The sequence below is a fragment of the Ovis canadensis genome, chromosome 2 (genome assembly GCF_042477335.2).
Source record: "Ovis canadensis isolate MfBH-ARS-UI-01 breed Bighorn chromosome 2, ARS-UI_OviCan_v2, whole genome shotgun sequence".
Lineage (NCBI taxonomy): Eukaryota > Metazoa > Chordata > Mammalia > Artiodactyla > Bovidae > Ovis > Ovis canadensis.
The window spans coordinates 31719533-31742678 of NC_091246.1; the positions used below are offsets into that span (position 1 = coordinate 31719533).

The 23146-nt window shown below is 40.5% G+C and overlaps 1 protein-coding gene across 12 annotated transcripts in view; it reads right to left on the minus strand.

The window, feature by feature from the left end:
* Positions 1-23146, minus strand: part of AOPEP (aminopeptidase O (putative)) — a 413124-nt gene that overhangs the window by 305514 nt on the left and 84464 nt on the right. For all 12 annotated transcript variants that reach the window (XM_069575754.1, XM_069575752.1, XM_069575749.1 and 9 more), the window contains exon 3: positions 21172-21338. In XM_069575754.1, the coding sequence (XP_069431855.1) occupies positions 21172-21338 (167 nt within the window). The remainder of the gene's footprint in view (positions 1-21171; positions 21339-23146) is intronic.

The window sequence follows — 23146 nt, forward strand, 5'->3', positions numbered from 1 at the left end:
TGATAAAGGGTAATATCCAAAATATATAAGGAACTCACACAACTCAATAGCATAAAAACATATAATCCTTATTTAAAAAATGGGTAGTGGAACTAGGTTGCTTTCTCCTAAAATCCAACTAAAGGACAGTAAAAGGATTTTTTTTTTTTAAGGCATAAACCAAAAAGAATAAGGAGAATAAAATAGGAGACAATTACCCACAAAATACTCGAAGGCAGAATGCAGGTGGTGAAAGAGGAAAATGACATGGCAGCTCTGAATCCTAAGTCAGCTGGGAGAAAGACAAGATTCACCTCATTTTATCCCCCAGATCCTCCCAAAAGGCTGTGAGTAGAGGTGCTAAACTAAGCAGGATGGGTCGGATGACTCAGAAGGGCTCAGATCTCTGGGAGGCCACCCTTGCTCCTCACACCTGGGCCACCTGTCTCCCCACCCCCCACCCCCCGCCAATACATACTAGCAAATAACTGGAGGTTTACCTTCCAGAGAATAAAAGAGAGGGTCTCTGAAGGTAGAATGGCATAGTTGAAGCAAATGAATGGGATTAAATGAACAAATGCATATCAGATGCTGACACCACCAGCCTTAGGTGTGTGCTGTGCTTAGTAACTCAGTCGCGTCTGACTCTCTGCAGCCCCATGGACTGTAGCCCACCAAGCTCCTCTGTCCATGGAATTTTCCAGGCAAGAATACTGGAGTGGGTTGCAATTTCCTACTCCAGAGGATCTTCCTGACTCAGGGATCGAACCTGTGTCTCTTGCATTTCCTGCTTTGGCAGGCAGATTCTTGACCATTACCACCAGTCATTTCCCCTTATTTGACAACCAAGTTTTTACCTCCAGGCAGGAAAATGAAGAAACCTGACAAGCCCAAGAGAGACAACCAAGGATACTGAAATTGGAGGTTTCCTATGATTTGTCTATGATGACACTTACAGATGACAAGGCCTATGCACTCACTCAGTGCTCCAATTACATTTTAATCCCCTACCCCCAAATGCCTACAGACAAATCAAGGACCTCCAAGCATCTTTAGAAAGCCCCTAATGCAAAACAGAGAGACAAAACCAAAAAGAAGCAAGCAACTTGGAGGACAGTGAACATGCTAGGAGAAAAAACTTCAAAACACACCAAACAGATACATAAAAGTTCAGAGAATTTATTGCAGTAGAGAATTAAAAAAACACGAGAGAAGGAAGAAAAACCCAATAATAGGAGATGGAATGTAAAGCTGAAATCTCCTCAGAAATAAAAAAGACAATCTAATATCCAAGTAACAGAAGCTCCAGAAAAAGACATCAGAGAAAATAGAAGGAAGAAAACTGTCGGTTAAAAACTTTGAGAAAATTTCCCCAAACTTCAGGGACCATGAGTTTTCAGACTGAAAGGGCACACAATATCCAGAACACCCGCTACAAGTCCACCTACATTATGATACATCATTATGAAATTTAGAACCCTGAGGATAAAGGCAAGATCTTACAAGCTTCCCCAAAGAGAGAGAAAACAAAAATCACTTACAATAGGGACATTTTCAGACACGTAAAGTTTTTTTAAAAAAATTGCCTCCCACACATTCTGTTTTCTGGAATCTACAAGAGCACGTAAATTATGGTTCAGAAGGAGGTAGTAAACCAGTAAGAGGAGCATAGATGATCCAACATAAGGGAGACACAAAGGGAACCTGTAGAATAATGGAGAAAGGCATTCCCAGGAACAAGCTGTGCACCCAGTAGAGAGTGTAATGTGCCCTGCAGGGCAGAGTATATGGCCCCAGGAGAGACTGCTTCAGGAAGATGGAACTGAGAGAAAATCTGATGTATCTGAGCATCTGTAAAGATTTAAACAACTTTTTAAAGAATCTTGGGGTTGGCAAATAATGTAGAAAACCAAGCAAAAGAGAACAGAATGAATTATTATTAATTCATGAAAAACTAGCATGTAATATAGAAATAATAATATAATCAAAGTTGCACTAACAAACATAGATATAACAATATGTGATGAACATTGATCTAATCAAAGTTATGATATTAATTATACTGTGAAGATAAAGTTTTGGGAAGGAGGCACGTGTGTGATGGAGTGGATAGAGCCTGCGGGAGAGTACCAAATCCTTATCTGCCATAGTGTGAAAACCAACGCTGAACAGTCAAGCATCTTACTGAATATTATGAACTTATGTATCAAATAATCAAATAAAAAAGAAGATAATTTTTGAAGTAAGAAAAATATGCTGGAAGTACTGAGGACTGCTATTTTGGGAAGGGAGTATAATAAGCCCAACTGAACTATTTGACTCTTTAAATATGTGTATTAAAAAAATTTCTTTTAATAACACAATTGGTCAATTAAAAGAGAATCTTATCAGAAAAAGAACAACATTTTTGGTTCTGAGATACTATTAAAATGATAAAATATAACTCAGAAGAGGCAATTTCGCAATAAGGAGTAGGCATTATTCTACTAAGAAATCCTTTAAGAAAAAAACATTGGTAATGATTTTTTGATACAAGACCAAAAGCAAAAAGAAATAGGGGGAACTACATCAAGCTAAAAATGTTCTACATAGCAAAAGAAATCAGCAGTGGAATGAAAGGGAAATCTACTGAATGAGAGAAAGTATTTGCAAACCACACATCTGATAAGGAGTTAATATCTAAAATACGCAAGGAACTCATGCGACACAATAGCAAGAAGGCATCTAACCCCTACTTTTAAAATGGGTAAAAGACCTAAATAGACATTTTTCCAAAGAAGTAGCTCAAACGGCCAAGAAGTAGACAAAAAGGTGCTCAGCATCAGCAATCATCAGGTAAATGCAAATCAAAACCACAGGGAGGCATCACCTCACCTATTAGAATAACTGTTTCCACAAAGCCAAGAGATAAGTGCTGGCGAAGAAGGGGAGAAAAAGGAACCCTTGTGCAAGGTTGAGGCGAATATAAAATGGTGTGGCCGCTATGGAAAACATTATGGAGGTTCCTAAAAACTTTTTTAAAAAATAGAATTCCTCATGATCCAGCAATGTCACCTCTGGGTATATACCTGAAGGAAATGAAATCACTCTCTCAAAGATATCTGCACCCCATGTTCATTACAGAATTATTCAGAATAGCCAATAGCCAAGATAGGGAAACAATCTAAGCCCCAAATGGTAGATACATGGATACGGAAAATGTGATACACACACACACACACACAGAATATTATTCATTCATTAAAAAAAAAAAATCCTGCCATTTGCAACAACATGGATATACCTTGATGGCATTATGCGAAGTGAAATAAGTCAGACAGGAAAAGACAAATACTGTATGATCTCACTTACATGTAGAATCTAACAGAAAAAAAATTAATAGAAGTAGAAAGTAAATTGGTGGCCGCTAGTGGTGGTGGGCAGAGGACAGTTGGGAGGGAGAAAGGGTGAAGGTGCTCAAAGGCGCAAGCCTCTAGTTATAAGTAAGTTCTGAGGATGTAAGGTACAGCGTGGTGATCATCGTTAACAATATTGTACATCTGAAAATTGCTTCAGAGAGTAAATCTTAAAAGTCCTCATCACACGTACACACACTACATAACCATATGACCTTATATAATCATCATTTTACAATATATACATATATCAAACCATCACATTGATCATCTTAAACTTACATAATGTTACATGTCAATTATATCTCAATGAAGCCTCGAGGGGCAAGAATGAAATACTATACACAACAGGCTTTCTCCCTACATTCCGCATGGAACTTTTCAACTGCTTTTTTGCTGTCCTGGTTCCTGTACCGTCCATTTAGTACACGGACAAGATGAGACGTGGAAACAGCAGAAACTGAAGCTGCTTTCAGAGAGAACACTGCTAACGGAGGGAGCGTATCTGTGAGACGCCTGCAGAGGGCCATGGAGAATCCACACAGACTGCCCAGCCGCATCACGTCCCAGCATCTTCAGGAGGATGTCTGTACCCTCTCGGTGATGTCGGGAGGGCACAGGAGGCCACAGAGGGGGGTGGCAGATGGCTGGAATGAGATTAGCAGTTTAAAAAAGTCAGAAACCTTAAGATGACCTAGGGTTTGGGAGCGAGGTAGTGAAAGTGATAACAGGACCTGAGTCAAGTCCAGTGAAAGTGTTTTCGGTCTAGCATGGTCTCTCCACAGTCTTCTGGGAAGTTAAGTAACAGAAAGAAAAGGACTCGAGGGGGAAATGTGTTGGAAACATCTCCCAAACCCATATTTTAAATGTTCAAGATGACTGTCTCCTATACAGACCTCAAAACTTGTTATTATTATTATTTTTAGATTCCTCTACTTAGTGGAGTTCATATGGAAGAAACTGTTTTACATTTCAGGCTTTTAAAGCAAAAAAGTTTTCTAGGCTACCAAGCTACCATCAAACAGGGGCAGATAACTAGTCTGGGCCACCTAAGAACTGGCCAGGAACCCACTTCTCAAAAAGATCCTAGTTGGACTCTTCTCAGAAGCTTCCCAAAGGTCCAATCATGGGCTTCTTGCACAACCCTGAGGAAATCTGGAGCTGGTGCTAATGCTTCAGTAGGGTTCAGGGGGAGGCTCTCACTAGCTCACTTCTATGAGGGCAGGTCTTGGAGCCTCATTTGGTAGAAAACTCTCTCCTGGGTTGTCTGCTCATGGATTATTCCACTGAGTCCAGTCTTGCATCACGACCACCCATTGCCACAGGGAGGTAGCTGCTGGGGAAATACCTGACCTCACTTTCAAACCATACTGCAAAGAAAAAAAAAATGCAAATAACAAGGGGAATACTGCTCCAGAAAGCAGAGCATGCATTCCAAAGACAAAGAGAAATAATTTCTGGATTATCTATTGCTTGGGATAAGCCTGCCTTGGAAAGAGAATTGCCAAGAGTTTATTTCTCTTAAAAATGTCCACAGACTGAGTTCTAGCTCTGGAATCTGATTGCAAAGTTTCAATTCTCTGATCCACACCAGTTTGGGCACATTGCTTAATCTCTCCATGTGTCAGTTTCCTCATCGGTAACAAAGGACTAATCATAGTCTGTACCTCACAGCATTACGTGAGGATTAAGTTAGGTAACACACACAGAAATCTCTAGGCATAGTAACTGGTGCATAGTAAGTGCTGAAAAAATGTTAACTGCTGTCGTCTTTACAGCTGCCTCCCCCTGTTGCTTGGGCTGACTTTCTGGCGGCAGAGACTAAGAATGTCGAAGGTATGGCTGCCACATGTGCACTGAAGCCTGTGGCCTGATGAGGCCCACAGACGGGATTTAAGGTTGAATGGCATTAAAACACTGCACACAAAGCGATCCATTTAAAGGAGAATGACAGCCCAAAGGGGGCATCCTGTATGACTTCATATAGAATGGGCCATTTGGAGACTATTTAAATGGTGTTTACTTGAAATGAGCCATCCTCGATGAAATAGACAGTGAATGCCTTCATTTTCCTTTTTGATTCAATCCACTTGCCCTAGACTCCCTCACTACACCAGCTGCAAAACAAAGAGAACATGCTGTACTTGAATTCACCCAGAGTTTTTCCTCTGCAGAGGCCAGAAGCCCATCACACCACTGGATGATTTCACGGCCAGGACGGGATTCATTAGTAAGATGCCCAGGGAGGGGGCCCATAGGAAGGAGCCCAGAGGAAGTGGTGCACGCTAACTGTGCAGGCTTGAGCAGCCACCCAGCACACCTCCCTCCTGGGCCTCCTCGAAAAGTTCTTGCAAGCCGCTATGCCATCTAAAATCCTTATCCTTTAATTGTCTCACTAGTAAGCCAGATATATCAGATACTGTTCTTAGAATTGTGCTAGCAGCAGCTACAAGATACAAGTAAACATTTTCATCTTCAATTTAGGACTGAACTTTTCCTTAAAGATGACTTTCTTATGATAAGAATTTGAGATGGGTAATTTTTCAAATTGTAAGCTTTGAAAATTATAACTGGAAATTACCTCAATTATTTCCTTCATATACTATTCTAAAAAACTGTCCTATGAATGGTTTTGAAGATTCTTTTAGGGTAAGAAAAGTAGGGAGGAAAAAAGGAAGAACATGCTGGAATATTTCGTTCACAGGAGGAGAGAGAACTTTTTTACGCTAAACCTGTGAAATACTTTGCTAATTATTTGAAGAAACTGTCCTTACAAAAAGAAAAAAAATTCAGGAAAGAAAAAATCAAGATACTGTAGTTATTTCTACACATCAATCATGCCTACTAATAGTAAATAAAATACAAAATCTATAGAACATCAGTGTACTATTCTTAGGAGTCCTGGATATACTCACTCAACAAACACTAAAGCCACAGCCACACCACACACAAACACTCTGCTTCACAGAGGCAAAGGCTGAGGATTAATGTTTGCAGAGTTATGCATTCACCAAATTACTTGTTCTTAAAGAGCTATCGTTTCACTGAAAATCAAAACAGGCACTTAAATTCTCCCTATTAAAAGCTTTTCCTTTATGTTTTAAACTTTTCCACTTTAAGTTAGACAAACAGCATGAAGCATTTGGAAACATCAAATTGATACATGCTTTTATTTACACGCCATATTTCTTTACTCAATTCTTCTGTAGCGCCTGCTTCTTTCCTACCTCCAGCCTGTTTCTTTACCCACTATTCTTAATTTCAGAACTTCCTGCTGGAACGGCTCTATGTGTCACTCCTTTGTACTACAAATTTAAAACGCTTGATGGTATGTATAGGAACACATAATATACCAGTGTGAACTTATAAGTATACATAGATACACTATGTTTAAAGTTTCTATTACATATTTTTATATATTTACTATAATAAATACAATGGATACATAACAGAGTAGGTGAAGCTCCCAGTTTTGGTTGCGCTTCCTCTTTTGGCTTCTTTCTCTGGAGGCTTTCGGCAAACCCCAGCTTTTTTCCCTTTCACTACTTTTGAGATGCTGAGTCTACACGTTCTGGTTTTATGAGCTAGTGCCACCATCCTGAATACCCATGGCGTGACTGTCTTTCGTTAGTTCTTTCCCGCTCTTGCTCAAGGGCGGGAACTGGCACCAGAACAAAGGAGACAGTAAGACGCCCTGGGCTGGTATGCAACCAGCACTGCCTGACCAAGGCCACACGCCAGATCATGCCACCCGCTTCTCAGGCACTGATGCCACCCGGCAAGGCTTCAGGTTTCCTTTCCTGGCAACATGGTACCGCCTATGGCACAGGAGATCCAGGAGAGAATGACCTTCAAGATCATTCCCGTGAACCAGGTAGAAGAGCGCCACCTACTGAACCCAGAACGGAATACGTTTCACCAGGCTTGTTATGCCAGGTCTCACCCGCACGCTGACCTGTGTGGATAACCTAGTTCTCCTTAAACTTAAATACAAGGTGGATGGGCAAACTGGTCACCAAATCATTCTGTGCCAGAGGGTCACGAGTGTGCTTTAGTACTTACATGAGAAAATTCATGAATGGCAAGCCTAAGACAAAAATTCACAGCAACAAGACACAGGCCTGCTGGAATCATGATGATCCAAAAGAAATCACGATGACTTCCCTGTCTGTCAAATACAGTAAGTGCAATACTAGGAGGGCAAGCAAGAACTAGTCAAAAAGCAAGTCAGGAACAAAAGAATGAGCTGACGTTTAGGAAGTGCAGGGCGTTATGTGGGACCTCATGGGGGATGTGACCGCAGAACACAGTCCTCAGTCAGCAGCAGCTTTCTAAAGGGGAGAGATGTGTTCACTCTGTACTCCGACCCCTTGAAACACACGGATGCATGCCGGCCCAGAATAAAGTTTCCTCAGTTCGAGAAACAAGGAGCTCTCTCTACTTCGCATTCTCTCTTTGTGAAAACACTTAATCATAACCATTTCTGAATGTCTTTTAGTTCACCATTTCCTCATACGTAATTCTTGGTCTCATACTGTGGGAGCAGTCTAAATAGCAGTATCGCTCATTTTGAGCCATCAAAAGGAAAGAAAAGTTGGTTTTCAATGGCACACGGCGGGGCGGGTCCGGACCCTGAAGTCTTGGCTTTCCCCTGGAATTTCCCACACAAAATCAAGAGAGAACGTCAGGGAGCTGGTCTATCGGGCACGCCAGAGAGCAGCATTTTGCCCAGGATGAAGTAATGTCTACAGTCTCCTACTTTTGCACAGAAAAATGAAATCAGATCTTAAGCGAGGGTACATATAGTTTTTTTAAAAACATCTTTCACTTGTTCATATGCTTTTTCTCCTACAATTGGAAGAAGTTTCAGTTAGTCAGTCTTATTCATTTATTTGTGGCTTCCCATGAAAAATATAACTGGAGTGGTTTTTTTTTTTTTTTAATTTCCTAGGAAGCAGACCCTGCAAAAATAAAACAAAATTAAATTAACATCAACAAAATTACCAAGCAGGAGGAAATTAGAATGTACTACACCATTTTTTTTCCTTTTAAATACTGAACCTGGGGAAAAGGTATAAACTTCAATCAGAGGCAAAACTAAAGGAATGACCCTGAAATCATTTTTGTTACTATCAATAGTGATTTTGAATGCTTCTTCCATGAACCTGTCTGATTACAGAGAACACATTTATTCAACAAATAGGTACTGAGTACCTGTTATATACAAAACACTGTACTGGGCATTGGGGGTCTCTGAGCTTAATTGTTTAGCTACATTTTGGCAGGGAATGCAGGCTGACAATAATACACAGGTAAACATTTCTGTCTGCCCAAATGACATTATGCCGAGCAAGTTATATAATAAAGGAGCCAAACGAGTCAAACTAAATCTATGGTTTTGACTTAGCCTTGTTGAGAAAAAGGATAGTGACTTCTCAGCTACTAAAATTCTTATGACAGTCATCACACTACCATCTAAACCATTAGCCTTCTTCTTTAAAATAGCCAGGAGGAATGATTTCCACCACGCAGTAAGAATGCAGAGGTCCCTCATCTGATTTCCGTCCCCTGCCCAGCGTTGTTATCAGTTCGGGCGCTGTTATCGGCCTCATTACACTGTGCTGCTCCCAGGTGCCTTGCTTCTTTCGGGAAATCAGCTGACGCCTGGCAAATGTACTAATCAGGTTGATGTGTTGCTGTGATGGAAACTGTGACTTGCGGGTTGGGTTTTGCTGCTCATGTTTTCAAGGATAGCTCATTGTTTTAAAGGGCATTGTGCACAACAGAGTGGAGGTCCTAGGAGACCAATGCACCAATCTAGAAAACATGACTTGGAAAGGAAGTAACAGCATCTTGTGTCCACACACCCTTTTTCTCCAAGGAGTACAGACACATTTGGAGATATTATTCCATCCTCAGAACAGCCATTTGGGGCAGAGGGTGTTGTGACTGCACTTGCCTGGCTATCCTCTGATAAACCCCAGCTGCTGGGCTGCACGAGGCATGCAGTATGATGCAGAAAGTTCTTTCTCCTGGTCTAGCTAAATCCTCCCTCAGTGTGAACTGGGAAAGTCTACTCTCAGGTATCACATAAGGCGTAAGTTGTATATAAGCAAAACCCAATTAGCATCTACTTTATTATAACCATGCCCTGATTAGTAATTCTGAAAAAAAAAAAAAAAAAAGATATCCACAGATATATTCTTGGTGGTATTTAACATTTTCATAGAAAATGTTAAAAGTCAACTCTTGTTTTAATTTTTGATGATAACCTTCAAATAGATATTGAAAGGGTCAGAAGACTTTTTTTCTGTAAAGGGCTAGTTAGTAAATATTGTAGGCTGTGTAGGCCCTGTAATGCTCAAAATTCTCTAAGCCAGGCTTCAGCAATACGTGAACCATGAACTTCCAGATGTTCAACCTCGTTTTAGAAAAGGCACAGGAGCCACAGATCAAATTGCCAACATCTGCTGGATCATGGAAAAAGCAAGAGAGTTCCAGAAAAATATCTATTTCTGCTTTATCAACTATGCCAAAGCCTTTGACTGTGTGGATCACAATAAACTGTGGAATATTCTGAAAGAGATGGGAATACCAGACCACCTGACCTGCCTCTTGAGAAACCTGTATGCAGGTCAGGAAGCAACAGTTAGAACCGGACATGGAAAAACAGACTGGTTCCAAATAGGAAAAGGAGTACGTCAAGGCTGTATATTGTCACCATGCTTATTTAACTTATATGCAGAGTACATCATGAGAAACGGTGGGCTGGAAGAAGCACAAGCTGGAATCAAGATTGCTGGGAGAAATATCAATAACCTCAGATATGCAGATGACACCATCCTTACGGCAGAAAGTAAAGAGTAGCTAAAGAGCCTCTTGATAAAAGTGAAAGAGGAGAGCGAAAAAGTCGGCTTAAAGCTCAACATTCAGACAACGAAGATCATGGCATCTGGTCCCATCACTTCAGGGCAAATAGATGGGGAAACAGGGGAAGCAGTGTCAGACTTTATTTTTGGGGGCTCCAAAATCACTGCAGATGATGACTGCAGCCATGAAATTAAAAGATGGTTACTCCTTGGAAGGAAAGTTATGACCAACCTAGATAGCATATTCAAAAGCAGAGACATTACTTTGCCAACAAAGGTCCGTCTAGTTAGGGCTATGGCTTTTCCAGTGGTCATGTATGGATGTGAGAGTTGGACTGTGAAGAAAGCTGAGCGCCGAAGAACTGTTGCTTTTGAACTGTGGTGTTGGAGAAGACTCTTGAGAGTCCCTTGGACTGCAAGGAGATCCAACCAGTCCATCCTAAAGGAAATCAGTCCTGGGTGTTCATTGGAAAGATTGATGTTGAAGCTGAAACTCCAATATTTTGGCCACCTGATGCGAGGAGCTGACTAATTTGAAAAGACCCTGATGTTGGGAAAGATTGAAGGCAGGAGGAGAAGGGGACGACAGAGGATCAGATGGTTAGATGACATCACCGACTCAATGAACATGAGTTTGGGTAAACTCTGGGAGTTGGTGATCGACAGGGAGGCCTGGCGTGCCGCAGTTCAGGGAGTCGCCAAGAGTCAGACACGACTGAGCGACTGAACTGATACCGATACTAATTACAGCACCAAAGCAGCCAGTGACAATGGCTGTATGCCAATAAAACTTTATTTACAAAAACAGGCAGTAGGCTGGATCTGGCCAGTGGGCTGGATTGTCCAGATACAAAGGGATCCTGCCAAACAATTTCAAAGTTCACATGTGCAGTAGTGTATATGATTTCACAAAGACATGTAGCACTGCTTTAATTACTGAGTAATAATGAGAAAAGAATGTAAGAATGATGCTTTGGGTGGGTAAAGGCTAAATGACATCAGAGCATGCTGTGTAAGCAAAAGCTCTACAGCATATGAAAGAAAAGTGGTGGAGAAGATTATCACATGGCTTAGGGCAGAGGAACAATGACCTCAAAAGGACCTTCCCGGAGCTGTCAGCACCACATACATATCGTAAGGAGCATTTTCATTTCAGCAAAATAATAATCTTTACATTAAATTGAAGTTGTTCATTTGAATTTTATTGATTTAATAGTTTGGTCTGCATTTAATTTATATTTTATTTTGACATGACAGATATATAAGAGTTACAAGCTTACATTTATAGTTTTAAAAATATTATTCTAATACAAATAAGTCAACCCTGGTGAATCAGGAGAATTTTTCCCCTCTGAAAAGTAAAATAATGCTCAAATTTGAGAAAAACTGCCAAACACAGCTTTTACATCTGAACTCCAAGGGCCCAATCATGAAGGAGAAAGTATGTAGGCTTGTTGAGGTGGGATTTGGAAGATGCAACTCCCAACATCGCATCTTAGGAAGTGCAGTTAGTCATCATCACAAGTAAGCCAGAAATGGAGGCTGGAGGAGCCCAGGTATCGATGCCTGCTTGAGACCTCTGTACAATGGTGAGTTTACTCAAGCAATTTAGCAAGTCAGGGAAACAAGCAGGGAGGGTTAAAAAAAAGATGCTGTGTAAGTCCCAAAGAACCTCACTAGGCAATTCACAAGAGGGGCTGTGTGCATAACTAACCTGTCATCTGTTGAACAGCGAGGCGATTTCAGGTAGCACAGAAGTGGACAGTGAATGGAACTAAGGGAAATCCACAGACTTTATCCTGTCTGTTGAAACACGCCAGAGAGGAAAACCAAGAGCATGATGGGGCAAAAATATTGCAGAATAAAGGTAAAAGTAAATGTTGTTCTAAGGACTCAGAAGAAGAACATGCTCAGAAATGAATTTACTACTGGAAGGGAAACAAGTTTGGAATACTGGCATCCCATTATGATACATGAAGATATAACTTTTATGAAAAAAGATAAAAAGCCATGAGAAGCCTGGAGAAGGAACTGGCTATCCACTCCAGTATTCTTGCCAGGAAAAGTCAATGGACAGAGGAGCCTGGCGGGCTGCAGTCCATGGGGTTCCATGATTGAGCACGTGTGCATGAGGGTGGAGGGAGATGGGCTGGTAGCAACAAACTGATAGAACTGAAAAACAAAAAGCTGTGAGAAGACAACTAGCTCAAACAGTACAACAGACTGAGATCAAAAGACAACAAAGTAACCAAAAAAAGCTTAAGGAAGAACTGCAAAGATTATTACAGTAACAATCTATAATGTAATTACTAAAGAATAAAATGTCTCTATGGAAAATCAGTGGTATAAAGTGTAAATAAAAAATGAAAAGGCAAACCATACAGTCTAGGAGAATATACTTGTGACACATATCTGACTAAAGGCTAGAATATCAAATATATAAAGAATATCAAATATGTAAAGTTATAAATTCTCATAATCTAACAAAAAAACAACAAAATGACTTGGAAGAGACACTTTTTAAAGGCATATACAAGAATTGCATGAAAGTTGCTCACCATTATTAGTTATCAGAGTAATGCAAACTAAAACCACAAGATAGTATTTCACCCCAGTTTAGAGCTAAAATTAAAGGGACTGACAACATCCAGTGTATGCAAAGATACACAGCTATTGGACTCTCATAAACTGCTGGTGGAATACAAAATAACTGAATCACTTGGAAATAGTTTGCCAGATACAAAGTTAAAATACACTTATACGATCCAGCAATTCCACTCTTAGGTATTTACCCACGAGAAATTAAAACCTTTGTCCACAAAAAGACTTACACAGAAATATTCACAGAATACTTTTCATAATGTACATGACAAATTCAAATATCCATTAACAGGTGAGTGGATAAACAAACTAGTTTACTCATACAATGGATTATTACTCATCAAATTTTTAAAAAGAATAACTATTGATACTCACAATAATGCGGGTCTGTCTCACAATCATGTCAAGTGAAAGAAGCCAGACACAAAAGAGTACACATGAATGACTCGATTTACAAGAATGTTTCAGTTCAGTTCAGTCGCTCCGTCGTGTCCGACTCTTTGCGACCCCATGAATCGCAGCACGCCAGGCCTCCCTGTCCATCACCAACTCCCGGAGTTCATTCAGACTCATGTCCATCGAGTCAGTGATGCCATCCAGCCATCTCATCCTCTGTTGTCCCCTCTTCCTCCTGCCCCCAATCCCTCCCAGCATCAGAGTCTTTTCCAATGAGTCAACTCTTCACATGAGGGGGCCAAAGTACTGGAGTTTCAGCTTTTAGCATCATTCCTTCCAAAGAAATCCCAGGGCTGATCTCCTTCAGAATGGACTGGTTGGATCTCCTTGCAGTCCAAGGGACTCTCAAGAGTCTTCTCCAACACCATAGTTCAAAAGCATCAATTCTTCGGCGCTCAGCCTTCTTCACAGTCTGATTCTCACTTCCATACATGACCACTGGAAAAACCATAGCCTTGACTAGATGGACCTTAGTTGGCAAAGTAATGTCTCTGCGTTTGAATATGCTATCTAGGTTGGTTATAACTTTTCTTCCAAGGAGTAAGCGTCTTTTAATTTCATGGCTGCAATCACCATCTACAGTGATTTTGAAGCCCCCCAAAATAAAGTCTGACACTGTTTCCCCATCTATTGCCCATGAAGTGATGGGACCGGATGCCATGATCTTCATTTTCTGAATGTTGAGCTTAAGCCAACTTTTTCACTCTCCTCTTTCACTTTCATCAAGAGGCTCTTTAGCTCCTCTTCACTTTCTGCCATAAGGGTGGTGTCATCTGCATATCTGAGCTTATTGATATTTCTCCCAGCAATCTTGATTCCAGCTTGTGTTTCTTCCAGTCCAGCGCTTCTCATGATGTACTCTACATAGAAGTTAAATAAGCAGGGTGACAATATACAGCCTTGACGCACTCCTTTTCCTATTTGGAACTAGTCTGTTGTTCCATGTCCAGTTCTAACTGTTGCTTCCTGACCTGCATACAGATTTTAGGAGAGGTAAAACTAATTTATGGGCATGGAGATAAGATCAGTGGTTGACTAGAGTGGGGTTAGGGAGGAATCACTCAAGTAGGGATGGCAAAGGCACAAGGGCATTTCTAGGTAATGGAAATGTTCCATATCTTCATAGGGGTGCTGATTAAATACATTTGTTGTTGGTCAGTCTCTAAGTTGTATCCAACTCTTTGTGACCCCATGGACTGCAGCATGCCAGTCTTCCCTGTCCTTCACTATCTCATGGAGTTTGCTCAAATTCATGTCCATTGAGCTGGTGATACTATCTAACTACCTCATCCTTTGCCAACCTCTTCTCCCTTTGCCTTCAGTCTTTTCCAGCATGAGGGTCTTTTCTGATGAGTTGGCTCTTTGCATCAGGTGGCCAAAGTATTGGAGATTCAGCTTCAGCATCAGTTCTTCCAATGAATATTCTAGATTGATTTCCTTTAGGATTGACTGGTTTGATCTTCTTGCTGTCCAGGGGAATCTCAAAAGTCTTCTCCAGCACAATTCAAAAGCATGAATTCTTCAGGGCTCAGCCTTCTTTATGGTCCAATTCTCAGGTCCATACATGACTACTGGAAAAACCATAGCTTTGACTATATGGACCTTTGCCAGTAAAGTGATGTCTTTGTTTTTTAATACACCATCGAGGTTTGTCATAGCTTTCCTTCCAAAGAGCAAACACCTTTAACTTCATGGTTTCATTCACCATCCACAGTGACTGATTTTGTGTTCTTGGAACCCAAGATAAAAAAATCTGTTACTGCCTCCACTTTTCCCCCTTCTATTTGCCATGAAGTGATGGGACAGATGTCATGATCTTAGTTTCTTGAATGTTGTGTTTTAAGCCAGCTTTTCTACTCTCTTCTTGCACCCTCATCAAGAGGCTCTTTAGTTTCTTTTCACTTTCTGCTATTAAGTGGTATCACCTACATATCTGAGGTTCTTGATATTTCTCCCCGCCATCTTGATTCCAGCTTGTGATTCATCCAGCCTGGCATTTCTCATGATGTACTCTGCATATAAATTAGATAAGCAGGGTGACAATATATAGTCTTGACATACTCCTTTCCCAGTTTGGAACCAGTCCATTGCTCCATGTCTGGTTCTAACTATTGCTTCTTGACCTGCATACAGGTTTCTTGGACAGGTAAGGTGGCCTGGCATTACCATCTCTTTAAGAATTTTCCACAGTTTGTTGTGACCCACACAGTCAAAGGCTTTAGTATAGTCAATGAAACAAAAGTAGATGTTTTTCTGGAATTCACTTGCTATCTCTATGAGCCAACAGATGTTGGCAATTTGATCTCTAGTTTCTCTGCATTTTCTGAATCTAGCTACTACATCTGGAAGTTCTCAGATGAACTTGAAGCTGAACTTGAAGGATTTTGAGCATAACCTTACTAGCATGCAAAATGAGTACAATTGTCTGGATCAGAAAACATACCAATAGCCACCATTCTGGGGAAAAAAAATACTATAGCTATTTCCCAGTTGACTAAGAGATGAGTCAAACTTAGATCAAGAGTAAAGAAAGTCTGAATACTTACTGCAAATATAATTTGAAACTGGATAAAAATGTACAACAGTGATTATAATTCCTTGAGAAGATTTAAAATAAAACAAAATATATAGATAATATGAGTCTCAAATTCCAAATTATATTAATTAAAACTGGAGAATGTGGGCAAGGGAAATTGATAGAAGTAAGTGAAAAGTGTTAGTCGCTCAGTCATGTCCACCTCTGCAAACCCATGGACTGTAGCTTGCCTGGCTCCTCTGTCCATGTACGTCTCCAGGTAAAAATAACAGAGTGGGTAGCCAATCCCTTCTACAGGGGATCTTCCCAACCCAGAAATGATCATTAAATTCCTTATATAATATAGAATAAAGTCAAGAGCTTTTGCTTAACTAAATTGTGAACATCCACTTATGGAACACTCTATAGTATTAAAATTAATGAGGAAGCTCTTTATGGTCAGATATGAAATTGTCTATAAGAACAGGTTATTCTAAAAGAGGGATCATTACACAAAAATGTGTACAGCATGTTATGTTTTGTGCAAAAAAAGAGGAAAAAATATACTGTATAAAAGAAGCTGGCGACCTTTGTTGCCTTGAGGAAGGGTTACTGGATAGTTGGGAATTAGGAGTAAAAAGAAGACAACATAAAATTTTTTTTTGTCCTTTGTTTATTTATAAATGACCCATGTAAATATGACTTATTTTTTAAAATTAAATTTTTAGATGTATAATTTGTTTAATTTTGACTTTGAGAATAAAGTAAACATTCATTGAATACTTTGTTACATGTGTAAATCTAATTTATGATGAAGAAGACATCACAAATCAGAAAAGATTCATTAAATGATCTTGATGCTGGTTTTATATTTGAAAATAAAAATGTTTAGTCCTTATTTCTGGAGAAGGAAATAGCAACCCACTCCAGGATTCTTGCCTGGAGAATTCCATGGACAGAGAAGCCAGGTGGGCTACAGTCCACTTCAGCTCAGTTCAGTTCAGTCATTCATTCATGTACAGCTCTTTGTGATCCCATGGACTGCAGCACCCCAGGTTTCCCTGTCCATCACCAACTCCAAGAATTTACTCAAACTCTTGTCCATTGAGTCAGTGATGCCATCCAACTATCTCATTCTCTGTCATCCCCTTCTGCTTCATTCTTATCCAGCATCAGGGTCCTTTCCAATGTGTCAGCTCTTTGCATCAGGTAGCCAAAGTATTGGAGTTTCAGCTTCAACATCAGTCCTTCCAATGAACACTCAGGCCTGATCTCCTTTAGGATGGACTGGTTGGATCTCCTTGCTGTTCAAGGGATTCTCAAGAGTCTTCTCCAACACCACAGTTCAAAAGCATCAATTCTACAGTTCTCAGCTTTCTTTATAGTCCAACTCTCACATCCATACATGACTACTGGAAAAACCATAGCCTTGACTAGACCGACCTTTGTTGGCAAAGTAATGTCTCTGCTTTTTAAATGCTGTCTAGGTTGGTCACAGCTTTTCTTGCAGGGAGAAAGCGTCTTTTAATTTCATGGCTACAGTCACCATCTGCAGTGATTTTGCAGCCCCCCAAAATAAAGTCTGTCACTGTTTCCATTGTTTCCCCATCTATTTGCCATGAAGTGATGGGACCAGATGCCATGATCTTAGTTTTCTGAATGTTCAGCTTTAAGCCAACTTTTTCACTCTCCTCTTTCACTTTCATCAAGACGCTCTTTAGTTCTTCTTCGCTTATTGCCATAAGGGTGGTGTCATCTGCATATCTGAGGTTATTGATATTTCTCCTGGCAATCTTGATTCCAGCTTGTGCTTCACCCAGTCCAGTGTTTCTCATGATGTACTCTACATACAAGTTCAATAAGCAGGGTGACAACATACAGCCTTGACGTACTCCTTTCCCTCTTTGGAACCAGTCTGTTGTTCCTTGTCCAGTTCTAACTGTTGCTTCCTGACCTGCATACAGATTTCTCAAGAAGCAGATCAGGTGGTCTGTTATTCTCATCTCTTTAAGAATTCTCCACATTTTGTTGAAAATTGTTATCTGTTGAGACCATTCAGATATGACTTAAATCAAATCCCTTAGGATTATACAGTGGGAAGTGACAAATAGATTCAAGGAATTAGATCTGATAGAAAAAGTGCCTGAAGAACTGTAGAGGGAGGTTCATGACATTGTACAGGAGGCAGTGATCAAGACCATCCCCAAGAGAAAGAAATGCAAAAAGGCAAAATGGTTGTCTGAGGAAGTCTTACAAATAGCTGTGAAAAGAAGAGAAGTGAAAGACAAAGGAGAAAAGGAAAGCCATATCCATTTGAATGCAGAGTTCCAAAGAATAGCAAGGAGAGATAAGCCTTTCTCAGTGATCAATGCAAAGAAATAGAGGAAAACAATAGAATGGGAAAGACTAGAGATCTCTTCAGGAAAATTAGAGATACCAAGGGAACATTTCATGCAAAGGTGGGCATAATAAAGGACAGAAAGGGCTACAGTCCCTGGGATCACAACAAGTCAGACATAAGTTAGTGACTAAACAGCAGTCCTTATTTCACAACAGTGACCAGATTAAACTACAGATTCCAGAGTGAAGTTACTAAAAAATAAATTAAAGTTAGATAAAAATATTAGAATAAAACAGGTGAATCTTAGAGCCAAGAAAGCCTTGCCAAGAGAAGCCTGACATATCTGACTATGTGAGAATTAAAATATCGTATAGGTCAGAAATATTCTATAAAATTAAAAAGCATCCAAAAATTGAGAAAAATACACAAATACAAGAGATTATCTCTCTATTTCATTTTATTTTTTTTTTGAATGGGAGAACAGGTTACAGATTTACGTAACAGAAGTTTTATGTAACATGAGAGCCTCCATAATGAAATGAAGACCTGAAGAAAAACAGACCTGTGCATTTGTCTGCTGGGTTTGATGACCAGTGGACAGTCAACTCAGGAACAGCCAGGTGGAAAACTGCACAGGGCAAGGTATGTGAGAAAGAGAGTGGAACTTCCATGCCCTCTCCAGGGGTACCATTCTCCTCATGTCTCCATGTGGTCACTAACCAGGAAGCCCCAGTAACTTTATTTTTTAAAGATCAAATCAAACAAACTTTTGGAAACCTCACTAACATCTCAATATACAAATGGGCAAAGGAAATTAACAGATAGGAAATGGAAACAGCTAAGGACATATGAAAGCTCACTGATAATCAAAGTAATCCAAATTAAAAAGAAACCTTCTCTTGCCTATCAGATGCGTGAAACTCCAAGGATGAGGGGGACTTCATAACTGCTGATGGATATGTAAAGTGTCACAACCTTTCCGAAAAACAACTTGAGATAAGTACCAACAGCCTTCAACAGGTTCAACAGGTTCAAAACTTTTGACTCGATAATCCTAAGTTTATACAAACTATCTCCTCAGAAATTAAATGTGACTTTATTTATAATAAGAAAAAACCTTGGAAACAATACAATTGTCTGTAATATGGAAATGTAATAAAATCTGATAGGCTCATAAAATATTATGCAGACATTAAAATCATTAATTTCAAAAATACTTATTGTCTGGAAAGACATACAAGATACACTGTAAGTGAAAACTGCTATATGCTCTGCTGGCAATTTTTAAATGACAATATATAATATATACATAGATTTTAAATACCAGAGGGAAATGCTACAAAATGTTATCGATCATTTTCTTTAAAATTAATTTTATTACTTTTCAGTTCAGTTTAGTTCAGTTCAGCCCCTCAGTCATGTCCAACTCTTTGCGACCCCATGAATTGCAGCACGCCAGGCCTCCCTGTCCATCACCAACTCCCTGAGTTCACCCAAACCCACAACCATTGAGTCAGTAATGCCATCCAGCCATCTCATCCTCTGTCATCCTCTTCTCCTCCTGCCCCCAATCCTTCCCAGCATCAGAGTCTTTTCCAATGAGTCAACTCTTTGCATGAGGTGGCCAAAGTATTGAAGTTTCAGCTTTAGCATCATTCCTTCCAATGAACACCCAGGACTGATCGCCTTTAGAACAGACTGGTTGGATCTCCTTGCAGTCCAAGGGACTCTCAAGAGTCTCCTCCAACACCACAGTTCAAAACCAACAATTCTTTGGCGCTCAGCTTTCTTCACAGTCCAACTCCCACATCCATACATGACTACCGGAAAAACCATAGCCTTGACTAGATGGACCTTTGTTAGCAAAGTAACGTCTCTGCTTTTCAATATGCTATCTAGGTTGGTCATAACTTTCCTTCTAAGGAGTAAGCGTCTCTTAATTTCATGGCTTCAATCACCATCTACAGTGATTTTGGAGCCCAAAAAATAAAGTCTGACACTGTTTCCACTGTTTCCCCAACTATTTCCCATGAAGTGATGGGACCAGATGCCATGATCTTTGTTTTCTGAATGTTGAGCCGTAAGACAAATTTTTCTCCCTCCTCTTTCACTTTATTACTTTTACTTTTTGTAAATTTTGAAGTTTCTATAATAAATGGTGGAAGAAGACACCGTATTTAGATGAAGAAATATTACAATCACAAAAACTTCACCTGGCATCAACAAGCTCCATATCTCAACTGAAAGTGTCAATTACTACAACAAGTAGGAAATTCACCGAGAAAACCTTGATGATGCATTAGTACCTGCCTTCCATCTTTCTTGCACACCTTTGACTCAAAACTTCATGGCCCAATAGAGTAAGAGTAGAGCAATACCAGGACAACTCCAGTGGGCAGCCAACAGGAGAACTATTGCTCAGCATTATGAATAACCCTGCACAGGCTCCATGACCAAAACACAAACAACTCAACTGTAATGGTGTTTCCATGACACACTTGCATGTCCAGAAAGTCTTCAACCAAGACCACCCACTTATGGTCCACAAACCATCAGGTGAACGATCCTCCTCAGCATCCCAGTCATGTCTGACTCTTTGTGACCCCATGGGCTGTAGCCTAACCAGCTTCCTCCATCCATGGGATTTTCCAGGCAAGAATACTGGAGTGGGTTACCATCTCCTTCTCTAGGAGATCTTCCCGACCCAGGGATTGAACCCAGGTCTCCCGCACTGTAGGCAGATGCTTTACCGTCTGAGCCACCAGGGAAGGGAACTGCCTTTAATAATCTAAGAATTGATAACTCTGGCATGAAGAGCCCCACGTGCCATGCACAGGCTCCCAAGTGCCCTTCCCCATCCCCTGGTGTTTTCTCTGACAGGCTGTTTTATATCATGTTCAGTCCAACCCAGCTAATAAAGGAGCTCTTTTAAAGCTGAGAAAAACCCTGTGTATTGGGTTCCTGGGTCCAACATGTGTGCAATACATAAAGAAGCACGGAACACATGTACAGTACCTTCCCGAAGCTGTGTTGGCTCCGCAGAATTCTCCCCGCTCATTAAAACAACCAAGGATGCAGCTGCTCGAACTGTAGCCTGCCATGTTGACATGGCAACGGGTGGCTCCTGGCATGGAAAAAGGGCCCTGTTGTTTATGGGAGATCCCACAGTATAAACACATGGCCTGCAGAAGAAAGACAAAGAAACAAAGGCGGAGAATCTTTAAAATGAGTTGTGACTTTCCTTACCACCACGGTCGCAAATGTTAAGTTGAGCTTTCAAAGAGAAACTATCTGAGACTTGTAGTTGATTGGTTTCAAAGCATCTTGAACTGACATCTGCCAAGGCCTATGTGAATAGCTGAGTGGTTATTTCTCCCAAATGAATTACTTAAATATGTAAAGAGGTTTTTATTTTTCTAAGCGGAAAAATATTTTTTGGATAAAGTTTTAAATACGAGTCTGCCAAGTTAAAATTTACATTACCTTGCCCTTCCCCTTAAGCCCTTAGGCCTTCAAAACAAAAAAGTTTTAGAGACATTCTTACAAAATTTTTGGAAAATATTCTGGAAAAGAAAATATGTTTAGTGATACTGAGATATTAATACTTGGAAAAACAAGCTGGTGGTCTCAAAAGCAGTGCTGGCGGGCAGATACCCCCAATCTTGGAAACCACCATCTCAAATGGAACCCTTGTGGGAATCCTTGTGCGGAGGCCAAGAACAGGGGTTGGCATATAAACAGGACTGTAGGTCACAACAACCAGGCTTGTGATGGGAAGGCCAAGGGCAGAGTTGTTACCAAAGCCAGTATAAGAAACCAATGGCATGACATTGGGGCCCATTCTGCTACAATTAAAAAATACAAACCTACACACACCAAGAATAATCCCTTCCGTGATAAGTCACAAAGAGAAATGGAAAAAAATCTCTGAGATCAAAGAAATCTATTCTTTTAACATCACTGATTAGAAGGCACGGACTGACCCTTGGCAAGATGTCTTAGTAAAATGTTTCCACTTTTTGTTTTTCAAGAGTTATGGCAAATATGATATAGTTTTAATCAGCTTTATTTATGGAGTAAATGAAAAAAGTGGAGTGCTACCTCTTTTGCATAAACTGGTTTTCCTTTTTAGAATAGTTAACACTATTATGACTGAAAATTTATTGTATTCTTACAGTGAGCAAGAACACATAGGATGATGACCCCACTCCATCAGTCAGGGTCCAGAAAGGAAAACACAAACCAGTGTAGGTCTTAATAAACAGAGGTAATTTAATTTAGGGGATTGGTCCTAGAAGTAATAGAAGTAATGAGAAGCCAAACAGCAGACAGTGATGCAACCCAGAGATTAGCCACAGCGGTAAGGAGCTGTGACTCCATGGGTTGGAGGAGCTGCTCTTACTGAGTGCTCTGGGCTCACAGCAATAGGAGTCATTTGACAGAAGCCAGATTCACAGCAGAGAATGTCCGATGGGTGCAGGGACAAGGGAGACTCAGGCATTGCTGCTTCTGCTGCTAAGTCGCTTCAGTCGTGTCCGACTCTGTGCGACCCCATAGACGGCAGCCCACCAGGCTCCCCCGTCCCTGGGATTCTCTAGGCAAGGACACTGGAGTGGGTTGCCATTTCCTTCTCCAATGCATGAAAGTGAAAGTGAAAGTGAAGACACTCAGTTGTGTCCGACTCTTAGTGACCCCATGGACTGTAGCCTTCCAGGCTCCTCCATCCATGGGATTGGGTTGCCATTGCCTTCTCCCAGTCATTGCTAGAGACACCAAAATAAGCAGAAAGAGGAGAGGAAATAGTGTGTGCGTGTGTGTGTGTGTGTGTGTGTGTTAATCTTTCAGTCTCCAGGCAAGAATAATAAAGTGGATAGATTCCCGACCCAGGGATCAAACGTAGGTCTCCTGCTTTGCAGGCAGATTCTTTACCATCTAAGCCACCAGAGAAGCCCAGGACATTGTTTATTGCTTGCTAACTCCTGCTCTCAAG